The 12,752-nt window shown below is 42.2% G+C and overlaps 3 protein-coding genes across 7 annotated transcripts; 1 reads left to right on the top strand and 2 right to left on the bottom strand.

The window, feature by feature from the left end:
- Positions 1–135: 135 nt before the first annotated feature.
- Positions 136–2,705, bottom strand: LOC106748904 (E3 ubiquitin-protein ligase CHIP). Its single transcript, XM_014627827.1, has 4 exons — positions 2,308–2,705; positions 1,787–1,985; positions 1,345–1,670; positions 136–995 (listed from the first exon to the last, which is right to left on the bottom strand). The coding sequence occupies exons 1-4, from the start codon at positions 2,422–2,424 to the stop codon at positions 753–755; spliced, it is 885 nt and encodes a 294-aa protein (XP_014483313.1). The 5' UTR covers positions 2,425–2,705; the 3' UTR covers positions 136–752.
- An 85-nt stretch (positions 2,706–2,790) lies between these two features.
- On the bottom strand, positions 2,791–12,692 carry LOC106748902 (anaphase-promoting complex subunit 7). 3 transcript variants are annotated; one of them, XM_014627823.1, is made up of 5 exons: positions 12,094–12,692; positions 4,384–5,227; positions 3,824–4,238; positions 3,491–3,765; positions 2,791–3,258 (listed from the first exon to the last, which is right to left on the bottom strand). In XM_014627823.1, the coding sequence occupies exons 2-5, from the start codon at positions 5,181–5,183 to the stop codon at positions 3,036–3,038; spliced, it is 1,713 nt and encodes a 570-aa protein (XP_014483309.1). In that variant the 5' UTR covers positions 5,184–5,227; positions 12,094–12,692; the 3' UTR covers positions 2,791–3,035. The 3 variants fall into 3 exon arrangements, with proteins under 3 accessions (XP_014483309.1, XP_014483311.1, XP_014483310.1); XM_014627825.1 differs by having other exon boundaries at positions 12,386–12,692; XM_014627824.1 differs by lacking the exon at positions 12,094–12,692 and adding an exon at positions 5,458–5,543.
- On the top strand, positions 5,796–12,086 carry LOC106748901 (synaptonemal complex protein 1-like). Of its 3 annotated transcripts, XM_014627819.1 has the most exons (14): positions 5,796–5,887; positions 5,953–6,065; positions 6,148–6,314; positions 7,578–7,753; positions 7,834–7,888; positions 7,970–8,093; positions 8,191–8,318; positions 8,398–8,524; positions 8,599–8,741; positions 8,829–8,940; positions 9,099–9,401; positions 9,477–9,884; positions 10,040–10,168; positions 10,467–12,086. In XM_014627819.1, exons 1-14 carry the CDS (start codon positions 5,878–5,880, stop codon positions 10,557–10,559), a joined length of 2,088 nt encoding a protein of 695 aa, XP_014483305.1. In that variant the 5' UTR covers positions 5,796–5,877; the 3' UTR covers positions 10,560–12,086. The 3 variants fall into 3 exon arrangements, with proteins under 3 accessions (XP_014483305.1, XP_014483308.1, XP_014483307.1); XM_014627822.1 differs by lacking the exon at positions 10,040–10,168 and having other exon boundaries at positions 9,477–9,836; XM_014627821.1 differs by lacking the exon at positions 10,040–10,168.
- Positions 12,693–12,752: the final 60 nt, after the last annotated feature.

The following is a 12,752-nucleotide window of genomic DNA, read 5'->3' as shown; positions in this document are numbered from 1 at the left end:
TATATGAATATATTGTTGTCAGTTGAATGTTGAAATAAATACCTTGAGTGGATCTAGTCTTTTCTTTTGTCATTATTAATATACTAAAATGAAAATGAAATATTTCGTTTTAGCGCATGGTAATAACACGAGCGATTTCGGCTAGAAAATAAATAATTTATTGTTAATAATAAAACAAAAATTACATGCTACATATAAGCACTTCATAGATATATTATCCTATATTTCTCTTCTAACCAGTGAACTAGAACTTTGCATTAACTTTTGAGCTTTCATCCAATCCTTCGACACCTCAATTTCAAACCTCTCTCAAATATAACTACATATTATGAGAATCGACCGAATTTTAGCGGGCTTGAGATTACTGATAAAGAGAAGCTAAGTGAAAATATGAAACTAATTGTTATATTATATAATTGTTAAATGTAGTATTTAGAGAATTAATATATCCTCTCCGAGGGTTTATTCATGATCCTTACATTAATTAATTACTCGCTAACGCGCATACTTATCTGAGGATAAGTGCTTCTGCTTCTTGCACAGCTTCCTTCGGGAAAGTATTTAACGGTAACAAAATATTGAATCCTTTACACGTATATTCTACTATTATACATCCTTGAGATTTCTCTCTTTATCATGATCTCTATATTATACTCGTCAGAAAGTCCCTATTCAACGTTGAATTATCTTTCTCCATTGTCAAGGATTGCGATCTTAATTTAAACCACGCAATAGTAAACTACATATTGATATCAGTAATATAATGCCCATTCGTTCTCTTGCAAGAAAGTATCGACTACTTCCTTCATCGCCAAGTTTGGAATCAGCTGGTCTTGCGTCAAGTGCACACGAGTAACCGGGTCGAACTGACCGATCCGTTGAAGATGCTCCTCGATATCCTTCCGCTCGTATGTGATCCCGCTGGGAGTGATCACCGGTTCCTGAAGAATCTCGAAGCTGATCTTGCCGCACAGGTAATCGGGCACTTCCCTTTTCTGTGTATACAATTTATTTGAAAATGTTTTACGGGATCACAGGATGCGACATTCGTTCCAAAGAGATTTGCTAAGATGTTTTTTCCCTATTTTTTCTCCTTTATAAAAAAGTACTACTAACTGCGAAAAATGGGCCAGTGATAAATTATTGTTTCTCAGTAGTTTTATTACTCATATGAGAAGAAATCAGTCACTCATCCTAAATACTACCCTTGGTGAGTATTTTAATCTGATACCAGAATTGGATACAAAATGGAGTGAGAAAAAATTGGAAAATATTGTATATGATTATTTGGCCACATTCTTGTTCTGAAAAGTAAAAGTAGAGAGAAGACAAAAAGAAACGAACCCTTCTCCTGTCGTCGACCTTGGCAAAGAGATCGTTGAGCCGCGTTATGCAAGTGTCTCTCTTTTCTTCGATCTCCTCCTTTCTCATAGCGAATTCAGTTGAGCTTGCCTCTGCATCGGAATCCTTCTCTGATTCCTGTTCTTGCAGAGTTGTTAAGTTGCGCTTCGCATCGTCTATAATTAGCTGATTCAAGTAAGTTTGTAGCTCGATGTCTTGTGCGATCCTTTGCTCCTCCCTTATTTGGAAGCGACGTTTACGGGCTTGTCGGAGTACACTGGTGATGTCATCGCCGTAGTTTAGTTTCTGTTCCTTTGCCAAGTCCACAGCTGCGTTGTGTGACACACATTTGATATTTATAGTAAAATTTATGTGACACGTCATTATAAGAGGCATTCAATAGAATGGCGAGATTACGCGAAAGCTCACTACGCTGTCCCAGTACCTCTTTGTAAATGCTTGACAGCTTCGTCGTAAAGTTCCAATTCCAGCAAAGCTAGCCCTAGGAAGAAGTGACCCTTCATCAGGCAGGGATCTATGTCTAAGGCTCGTCTGCAGTCCTGACACACGGATTCCCATCGTTTCAGCTTCAAGTGACACAGCGCCCGATTTGTGAAGTACAACGCTTGATCTGGATTCTTTATCTGGATAAGATAATTGAGACAGAAATGAAGGATCGCTCGTCGATCGTTTTACACGCAATTCTGACCGTCGTATCACCGCGTATTCGAGTCACACAACGAGATCCGTACAGCTGGACGCGGCGGATTTAAATCTCCCACTCGTCGTTATTTTTTAGTTCGTACTACGGGCGCCAGGGGCATCGTCGAATCGTCGACGCTCAGCCGACCGCGTAATTCATGACTCAAAACAAAAAATATCTTTCTGCGTAACGAGCAACATTCGTGCGCCCAAATTCGGATCTCGAATCGAGATACGTCACATGCATGTATCGACGCCACTCACGATCGCCTTCGTGTAGCAATTGGCCGCGTCCTCGTACTTGTGGAGGCTGAAGAGACGGTTCCCCTGCTCTTTCAGCTCCTTGTCGGACAGGTTCGCCGTCGAATACATCTTACTCATGATAACGGCCGATGTCGCGTTGCACTACATACACGATGAATTGTTCACGACAGGAGCCGCAGGAATGCTGTGGACAATAACCGCGATATTCTTTGTCTAACCTCAAACACCGGACGCCCGATGTTTCAGTTTGCATCCGTTTATCATAGACTTTGATTGGCCCGATGCGCATCTAAATCGGCCAACGCATACAAATTCGCGATGCGCCATCTCGAGGCGATTGAACGTTACCTTCCTACGTCTGCTCTATCGTTTCTCGCCATTTCTTTTTTAGTTTTTTTTTTCTCTACAGGATTGTTGATTTCGGAGGAGAATCAACTTATACTTGTGTTCGGCGAATTCGGGGCTTGATACACAGTATGAGCATCGATTGCGAAACAAATCTTATTATCTTCGATAAATAAAAATGATAATTATACATGATTTTCTTAACAAATAATGTAAACGCTCTAATTGCAAATCGTCGCAGTCAGTCTCGCGTGTCATCGCTATGGCTTATTCCCTCAAGGATCCTCTTCTCCAAGAAATTGGCCGCGATTGATATTAGTCTAGAAGCCGAAAGGTCCGTCGACCATCACTGACTATTATTGGTTTCTATAGGATAGTGACGATTACTGGCTGTTCGCTTCCAAGTCCATGTCCGACCAAATGGCTTCAGTCTCGCTCTCCTCGGGCGCTTCGTCGTTGTCAGTGTCCGGCAAGCCGTCGCCGACATCGTAGCTCGTATCGGCTTGCTCTTCACCAACGGACATGTAGTAAGCGGAGTCCAATTTGCTAGAGGAATTGTCGAGCCTGTGCATCCCCTCCAGAGCCCTTCTGTTGCTCGGATCCAAGCTGAGAACGCAAAGTACGAAAGTCGTATCTCTTACAACCCGGGAAAATATGTTTATATATAATCATATAAAATTATATATATATATGTGACACACACGAACTTTGTCTCTATATGGTTACATATATATAATTAAATATCTACGCGAAATAAAAATATTATCGAATGAAAAATGGAAAAAATGGATTCAATTAGGTAGTTGAGTACTTGAGATTGCAAAAATCGGTAATATACTTCAAAGCTATGGCGTAATGGTCCAAAGCCTTCTCCTCGTTGTGTACCCTCGCCCACAGATCTCCCAAGGTTTGGTGAAGCCTGCAGGTGGACTGGATCTCCACCTGCCTCTCGAGCAACTCGATAGCGGCTTCCAAGTTCATCTCTTGCTCGTATATTTCCGCGAGGTGGAACACCGCGGTTAAGTAGACCTCATCCTGAGACAGCGCCTTTTCAAGCAAATTCTTGGCCTTGCTCACAGACACAGGGTCCTTCATGAGCACGGACGCGTACAACTGCAAAGAGAAAGCGATGTACCGCGTCTTCAGAATCACGTATCGGATTTCGCCTTACCGTCAGGACTCTGGCGGTATGTCCCAGCTGCTTGCAAGAGGTGCTGGCGATATTCAGGGCCTCCCGTAGCCTGTGCATCCCGACCAGGCAGTCCACGAGGCCCTTGTGCGGCTCGAATCTGTAAGGCTTCTGTTGCGCCGCGTGCCTGAAGAAGAATAACGCGTCCTGGTACTTCTTCTGCTCGATGAGGATGTTGCCGCGCAGTATGGTGGCCTCTATATCGTTCGGATTCAGATTCAACGCCTGGGCGGTGAGAGTGTAAGCCCTGCTGAATTTCCTAGCCGCGTACAGGGAGTACGCCATGGCCACGTAGATCTCGCCGGTGCATTCGTTGTCCACATTTATCGCCGGTATCAGCCGTTCCAGCTCTTTGTAATGCTGCATATTGTACAGCACAGCAGCGTACACGTCCACTCTGCGGAGAGGTAACGAGTATTGTTCCTTGTTGAGATTTGCAAGCTCGAATAACTCGGAGATCTCAATGATTATGTTGTGAAAGTTATATCTCAACGATTCGACACAGAAAATCCGCACATCTCTAAATCGTGCTCAACACTTACCCCTTGGTTATGTCCGGTTCGATAACCCGAGCACGTCTCAAGCACAGGAGGGCATTTTTGTCGTCGCCAGCGTAATAGTAACATTCACCCATAATCGTCAGTAGATTGAAATTGTCTCTGAGCAGAACTACGTTGTCTAATGAACGCAATGTCGACACGGCGTGTGTATACTCCCTATTGTGAATATGAGCGTGTGCCTTGATCCATGAGTTCAGCCACTCCAAGTTTATCGAGCCAGAGCTAACGATCAGTGAGTTAACTTCTGTACCTTTCACCCCTAAGGAAAGAAGCCCCTCGGCTGCCTCCAGAGCCATCGGACACTCCTTCAGAACTTCTTTATACGTGGTAATAGCGGACCGCTCCATTCCTTGCTCGTGGAACATCTTGGCCAACGCCATGTTTACCTTGGCAGTTCGCTGTTTGCCAGGTATACTTTGCAGCACTTGCAGCGCTTCCTGCAGGTTCTTAGACTTCACCAGGCACAGATGAATCTGGTATTTGATATTGACATCCGTTGGCAGATCTTTCTGTCCGTCCAACAGGGGCTTCCCCGTGCCCTTCGACTTGAGCAGGCACTTGCGGAACTGTAGGGCTTTTTTGTATAGAGTCTCTGCCCTGCGGTATTTGCCCAAGTGAAAATGAGCATCTGCATAATAGACGTACACGTGGAACTTGCTGTAGCCGGGAAGCAAGTCGGCATTATGCTCGCTGAGGGAGAGCACCAGGTTTGTCAGGGAAATCACATTGGAGTATAATGTCTGATCGTACAGCAGTTTGATCTGCTCAAATAACCCCGACATGGTTGGTCTTCCTCTGACAGACTTTACTGTGAGTTGTTAGTACACTGTAATAATAACACCGAGAGAAAATATATAAGAATCTTGAGAACCTTTGGAGAGTTATAAAATGTGACAGGAAGGCTGAAAAGGTTAACGAAAGTTTCATTAGATTTGTAACTCCTAAGTGTGTTAACTAATTATCCGCATTCGTTTCTGAATTCTAATATCCTGAATTCACGATAGACTAAGGATACGGATACTACGTTAACGTGCACGTTCTTTGAAAAATATTCACTTGGAAAGGTTTTAATAAAGCACTACGCAGCTGACATAACCTAAAAGATCGTTGTGATACGTGAAAATGTTTGCACGATAGGCCGATAGAGAGCGTCGCAATATGTTGGTACGGTGCGCCAACTACAATATGAAATCACTTGTTACGCATATTTTATTATCTTACACGCATTTTATACAATACTGTAGCGGAACAATTGTAAGATTTTACGCTGCTCCTGTAAACGTAACATTCCGATTAGGCATTTTCGACTTAAGCAGAAAATTACTCGCGCGAAAATCGAATCGGCTTGAAATTGTCTGCCAATCGATCTCTCCATTGTTGCGACAACTGCGTTCTATTGCGTTTCGCAGAACAAAGTAGAATCCAACGACGACGGTAACAGTTCACCTATTGAAGGAATAGAAAAAAAGAAGAAAAATGCAAGAAGGTAAGTTCTATCTACTTTCATCAGCTCTCAGTTGTGCTGTTATAATGTTCATGGAGAATCTTCAGATGCTGAGAAAACTCGACCAAGCACGCCGAGTGGCGGCCAGTTTATCGACACATTGATCGGACAATGGATGAAGCGAACGGGAATAGATATCGTAGTGCCCCAAGCGAAAGAGGTATCTTCTATATTCATGAACTACCGCGAAACATCTTCTCCCTCTTCAGTTCTCTCACGCAATATACGCTTGTAAAAAGCAGCAAGTGACTGAAAATGCGAGCTCGCAGGAGAGGAAGCAGGTTTCGCAAAACTATGAACGCAACATCCATTTTTTACAACGGAAGCTGAAGCAGAGCCAGCGGGCGGAGATCTTCTTGACCTCGTCCTTGGAAGCAGAGATGCGCAACAAGGAAGACATTCAGACGAAGTAATATTATGAAATATAAAGAAAGAAAATTATTATAGGAAAGTAATATTAACAAAATTATATTATATACAAAATTTAATTAATGAAATTATACTGTTAAAAAGTAATAATACATTTTTTGAAATGCTAGATATCGCGAAATTTATTACATTTAACTGAAAATAGAATTTTTATTGAAATACTGATGGAATAATAATGAAGTAGGGTCAATTGAAGGAGAATTTCAAATACATTTCAGTAAAGTTTCATTATATATTTTCAGTAAAATATTTCTATCAGGATATCCAGATAACACAAGAACAACTTATGAATGTTCTGTGAATATTTGTTACAAATATTTATATATATTCATAGAAAATACTAAAAAAACATATATTGATAGTAGGTTTCTAATATATTTAAATGGCGCTATTATAAATATTCTATCAATGTATATAGAATATTTTATCGAATGCCGTCGGTAAGACGTGTGAGAAAGTCCTGCGACTAAAAGAAACACAAAACCAGTCCCACGCGTGCACGCGCCGATCTCAGTTTCCAATTAAATACGTGTGTCATAGACCGGTATTCATAGTCAGATCTTGTATTTAAAGTCATTTTAAATTCCTCTTCAGATATATTATATGCAGATGTATGTCAATAAAACAACTCGTACAGCATTTGAAGATGAACTTAAGGTAGTTGTATACCGGAATCGCGGAATATCGGATTTTCAGTGGTGATATTAAGGGGCTTCTATATAAGTCTATCATTTACTGGAAGAAAAATACTTTCCCATAACTTTCACTATCTAAGTAATAAACGTTAATTTTGAGCGAAGTCTATATATAGATTCTAACGAAGCCTTAACAAATTCATTTTATGCTACAACTGCTTTAAATAAATAAGATCTAACTTTGAATACCGTCTAGTGTATGTATGCTTATACAGAATTGTCTACTTTTTTCAGTTACATTAATGTTCTCTCTCTCTCTCTCTCGCTCTACGATATTATACGTATATTCATAGAATATTCGATTTCGATTCGAGTATCCTGGAATTAAGAACATGCGTATTTTATATGAATATTAATAGAATATTCTATTTTATCCCGATGAGAACATCCACGTGTAGTCAACGTGGAATCCATGTAAGAAAGTCAATTCCACGTCAATTCCACGTCGATTCCACGGATGTTCTCACGGAGATCTGGGTAAACTTATGTGTTTTCTTGCTGAAAAGCAACCAATATGACCTGATTTTTTCTCTGACACGGACTGACAGACTAAACGCCACTTGGGAATCCATCGAAACCATCAGGGCATACTTCAATTTCATCAGCGAAAGTTTAGAGAGCTTCCAGCAGCACCGTGTTAATCTGTCCAATTTGTATGACAATGTGATCCTAAAACAACAAGAAAGCATTCAGATGCTGCAGTCGAGCAACGCGAAGTTGACAGGTACGCATTCCGAACTTCCAGGTCGTTTAATCTTTTCAACTCCAAGTCTCCTCTCGTGATAATTATTTCTGCGATCGCAGATCTGGAGAGCCATATCGCGCGATTGGAAAACGAGTCCCTGCTGCAAGAGAAAAGGTAAAACTGTAGCACGCACGACAATGATTCAATACGTAAAGAGAGACATAACGATATTATCAGAATCGTTTCGCGGATCAGATTGCAGGAAGCAACGACGGAAGAGAATAAATTGAGGAAGCAATTGGAGGACTCCGTTTACGAACTGCAGTCGCAGAAGAATGCATTAACGCAAACGCACGAAGAGAAGTTGAAGCTCATCAAAGTTCGTTACATCCGGCATTTTGTCTTTCATATGCCGTAAACTTATTATATTTAGATAGATTTATTCTGTCTTGACCGGCGGCTCTTTTCTAATTCAGGAACAGCAGCGACTGTCATTCGAATATGAAAATTTGCAGTTGCGACTGCAGACGGTCGAGAATGAAAAATGCGACATCGCGAAATCGGCGACACAACTGCAAAATAAATTGCTGCTCCAAGAAGAGAAGTGAGTCTTCGTGCCAAACGCAATAAATCGCACTAACTATGCCACATAGTGTCAGCTGAATAATTCTTTCTTTTTTTAGGACGCAAGCGGCGTTGGCGGAGCAAAATAAACTGCAAAGACAATTAGAGAATGCCAATAATGAATTTTTTGTGCAGCAAAATAGTTTGGCCAGCGCGCACGCCGAAGAGAAGAAAAAGATTGTCGAGGTACATCGAGGGAGGGGAGCTCCAGGATCTCTTAATTCTACAATCCACTCATGACGTTTCATTTTTTTTTACAGGAGCAACAACGATTTCTGACTGAATGCGAGGTTTTACAATCGCAGTTAAATACTCTGGAACAAGACAAGAGCAATATTGTGGATACTGTCGCGCAGAAGGACGAGCTTATTTTGAAGCTCCGGGACGAAAATTCCGAGTTTAAGTGAGTATTCGAAGCGATTAAAAGTTGATGGAATTTGTTGAATTTTCAATTTGATGAATTGGTTTGATTTTTGTCTTTGTCATATAGAAATCAAATTGAAGCAATAACGGCGAGTAATGAAGAGGCATTTAGCAAATACAAAGCTTTGAAGGAGAAGCAAGACATGGGGGAGAAAGAATTGAAAACAAAGACAGAAAGAGTGAATGTTTTTTTTTTATTAATTTTATTAACAAGAATTTTTTTATTAATTTTTATACATTTCGTTTATTTTAATCTCAACAGACAAATATTTCTAAAATGAATCACCCTGTATAATCCTTTATCCTTATTCTTGTATACAACGCTATTATTTCTTAGATTCAAAACTTGGAAGTGGTATTAAGCGCAATGAAACAAAGGGAGACAAGTCTGGTTAACGACATAAATAGAATGGAAAAAAAATTAACTAACGAGATGGGTTGCATCAAGAATCTCGAAAGCAAGCTCGCGGACACGAGGAAGGACTTGCACATTGCAGAGATGCAAAACGCCGAGATGCAAGAAGCTCTGAAAAGCGCCAAGATTGGCGACGATCTCGCTAACGTTGAACTTCAGAAGACATTGAAGATTTTTGAGAGGGAGAAGGAGGAAGCTGCGAAGCGCGAGAGCACGTGGACTAAGGTAACGAGTGTGAATCACACATATTAACATAAAATTCAAACGATTGATATCTTGATATTTCCTGAATCCTCCCAGAATGCGGAGATTATGTACGAGAAGACCCGAGTCAAACACGCAGAAGAAGTCTCGGCCTTGACGAGCGGCTACGAAACGCGTTTGTTGGAGTTAAGGAAGACCATAGATCATCTGAATGAGACGAGTAATAATATCATAAAAGAGAATAGCGTGTTAAAAACGTCTCTGACAGAAATAAGAGGAGAGAACATTACCCTAAGGAGCGATTATCAATTCGCCACGGAACGGAATAACGATCTCCAAGACAAGCTGAAGGAAGCCACGGAGAAGTTGCAAACCAAATCGACGATGGACAATCAGGAATCCAAGAAGAGCGTCATGAAGGACAAGAAGCGGTCGAAGGCGAAGGGCGACTACACGGTGCGTTTCGATCCTGATATCGTTGCGGAAATCCCCGATCAATGCAACGTAAGTGAATGGCGAGGATGACAGCGATTGTCGATTATCGGCCGCCGTTTCGCGGAATGTGAAATTAACGTTGCAGGATCTCTCTCTCTCTCTCTCTTTCTCTCTTTCTGGGGCTGCGCTTATGAATTATCGAGGTTCCGCGAATCTCCTTTTAGGTTTCCACGTCCACGGATCTTGGATCACGGATCTCGAATCTCGGCGATAACGAGCGCGATATCGCCGATATGTCGTTATTGAGACAGCTGAGTCGCGCGTACTCGACGGAGAGGGAAAGTCCAAAAGAGGTACGTACGTTCACGTACTATTAGCAATAATAAGACGACTCGTAAATTAAACGGACTTAAAGAGAGCACGGCAAAAGTGGAATATAAATAAAAGAGGGTAATAGCGCAACGAAGTTCCTCGCGCGCGAGAGCCGGCGGAGTATTGAAATAGTGAAAGTGAGAGCGAGAGAATGCACGAGTTTTTAATATATAATCTCATTCGTCCTCTCATTTGCTTGCCATTAGTGGGTAGATCGTGCTCGGGCCAACTATAATAAACGTTTTATGGGCTATCTTTTTTGTTTTCTGTCAATTTCAGCAAGAGGAGGAAGTTACGTCAGCGGGAAGGAAGTTCTTCAAGTCGCGTCCTGCTCAGCCGCGTACTTACTCCCGGCGACGACTCATTTCGTGAAGAAATGAAAAATACGTTCGAACGAACACCGACATACAAATCTTATTATCAATCTTTATATATAATTTTATTGTAAACCGTTATATAATCTCTCGAAACATTTTCCCGTTCTTCCCTTCGTTCAAGGAGTATCCGTTCGAACATTATCTGTCAGATAATTATTAATAAATTAGTAATTAAAATTATTTCAACTTTAAATAGACACTGATTTACTCGCAACTGTGTTTCTTATTAATTATTAATTATATTACCTCGCAAATATCTAAATCTTTCGACGATATTTATGAGATAAGATTATTCGCAATTATTAATACACGCGAGAAAGTTCCGATGTGATCCAGCGTAAACACAAGATCGATACCGGGACAAGTGGATGGCTGCATTTAGAATATAACGCGAGCACGGGGCCGAAGTCATCAGCGCTCTCGAAAAAACGCCCACGCATCTTCGACACGATGAAGACAAGATTGTGCGCAGCCGGGTGGAAGCGCGCAGAACGCTTAAATTTAAACGTGATTCACCGGCCCACCATCCAGCCAATAAATGATCCCCTTTGAATCGACACGAAACTGAAATTACGCAACGAGGCAATGGAATCGCGAATTTCGTCATCGTTGCGGCTGGAACGTTTCGCACGCGTTACTCGTTTCTTTCTTTTTGCAAACGTTACGAAGCAGAGAACCAGAACTCTCTCGCTCTTAAAAATACATCTCTCCTATATGTTGTACGGTGCGAGTCTTTCTTTCTTTCAAGTCGCGGGAGACGATCACTCTCTGGCAGACCTCTCTGTTCCCTTTAAACCCACAAATCCTCGCATCTCCCGCAAATCAGCGACGATGTATATCTATGACGACACGTATACATCCACAGGTTATCGTCCTTGGAGGAGATGTCCGAAAAAATGATTTTCCCCGCTTTTCGGTCTATCTCGTGCGAGAAATCATCCACGAAATCTGGATCGCGCAATAATAACCCGAGCCGTACGACAGAGAACTATTTAAAAGTAGCACGTCCTACTTTCCACGAGGGCGGCCGTTTTTTCCATTTTTTCCTTCTGACTCAGGACCTCGACACGTTGCCGACGCCCTACACCGATACGTCCTTCGTCGTGTGTTGGCGCTCGCATCTCTCTAATCAGACTGGGTCAAAGTGAATTGTCTCGTTTGAACGAGCCGGGTGACCCTTGACTTGAAATTTCTGTTTTCGAGCGCGCACTTAGATAATCCAGCATTTCAGCCTCGCACATTCGCGAGGGCACGAATGATCAAAGGAAACGTATGCCTCTTTCACATCAGACGTTTGTGCTTTGGAAGAAGAAAAATCCACGTTCACGTCTTTGGAATTCCATTATAGAAACCCGAAGAATTGCAAATATTTCGCAGCGGCGTGTAATTCATGTTAATTGCGTTAACTATGATCTCGGTGATTAAAGAGCAACATTTATGGTTGAGATCACGGACTTTCTAAATTTTCAGATACCTAGAGACCAAAACTCCCGCAATTGCAAACCGTGGAGTAACAAATGGACACTTGCCTTCCTTCGTATCGGGGAGGATTTCGCGATCGTCGCATCTTGCGTGAGATCAAGGTTGCAAGGAAGCAAGAAGTTCCGGGCGATTAACCGCTGTTAATCGCCACGCACTGCGCGGAACGAATCGCGGCGCGCGATCGTATATTAGTGGAAGGACGGAAGAATCCATCACGATGTCAAAAACGCGCGATCCAGCGTTCAAGTCCTTAATTGTCGCTTTTCCGCACCGGCTCGCTATAATAAGAGGCGGCTACGACACAACACACTGACGCGAATCTTGTCCCGGCTTACTCACCAGATGCTACAAAATCATTACTAAGCTGTCCAATTTTCACAGCAGCTGCGCGTCTTGCCGCGAATTACGGAAAACCTATTTCTCGTTTAACTGAATAAGCCGCTAATATTAGAATCCCGAAACGCGTGGAATCACGTCGCCTCATACAGGGTGTCCCGCGTGGAGAGTGGAGAAATAATAATTCGGCCATTTTTGCCCATGAGTAAACGTTAAACGGGGAAGAATCCGGGATACCGAGGAGGTTTCGAGACTCTGGACGTCGCAGGTGAAACGACTGGAAATCGTCCCTCACATCCTCGTCCCGAGCGAGAATTCCATCCGGTCGGGCTGCTTCTCGGAACACCCTGTACCCTCTTACGTTGTTGGA

Source organism: Dinoponera quadriceps, unplaced genomic scaffold, assembly GCF_001313825.1.
Source record: "Dinoponera quadriceps isolate SergipeBrazil2010 unplaced genomic scaffold, ASM131382v1 scaffold3271, whole genome shotgun sequence".
In the NCBI taxonomy this organism is placed as follows: domain Eukaryota; kingdom Metazoa; phylum Arthropoda; class Insecta; order Hymenoptera; family Formicidae; genus Dinoponera; species Dinoponera quadriceps.
Note: the sequence above shows the minus strand (reverse complement) of the source record. Positions and strands in the feature narration are given on the sequence as shown.

Bases quoted from the DNA above. Each gene is read 5' to 3' on its own strand.
- LOC106748904 (XM_014627827.1), bottom strand. From the start codon at position 2,424: ATGAGTAAGATGTATTCGACGGCGAACCTGTCCGACAAGGAGCTGAAA. The intron at 1,986-2,307 runs GTGAGTGGCGTC...TATCTTATCCAG, and splicing joins ATTGCTACACGAAGGCGATC to ATAAAGAATCCAGATCAAGC. The intron at 1,671-1,786 runs GTACTGGGACAG...CACACAACGCAG, and splicing joins TGTCAAGCATTTACAAAGAG to CTGTGGACTTGGCAAAGGAA.
- LOC106748902 (XM_014627823.1), bottom strand. From the start codon at position 5,183: ATGTCGGGGTTATTTGAGCAGATCAAACTGCTGTACGATCAGACATTA. The intron at 4,239-4,383 runs GTAAGTGTTGAG...ACCTCTCCGCAG, and splicing joins GAACCGGACATAACCAAGGG to AGTGGACGTGTACGCTGCTG. The intron at 3,259-3,490 runs GTATATTACCGA...TTGCGTTCTCAG, and splicing joins CATTACGCCATAGCTTTGAA to CTTGGATCCGAGCAACAGAA.
- LOC106748901 (XM_014627819.1), top strand. The intron at 8,742-8,828 runs GTGAGTATTCGA...TTTGTCATATAG, and splicing joins GACGAAAATTCCGAGTTTAA to AAATCAAATTGAAGCAATAA. The intron at 9,885-10,039 runs GTAAGTGAATGG...ATCTCCTTTTAG, and splicing joins AAATCCCCGATCAATGCAAC to GTTTCCACGTCCACGGATCT.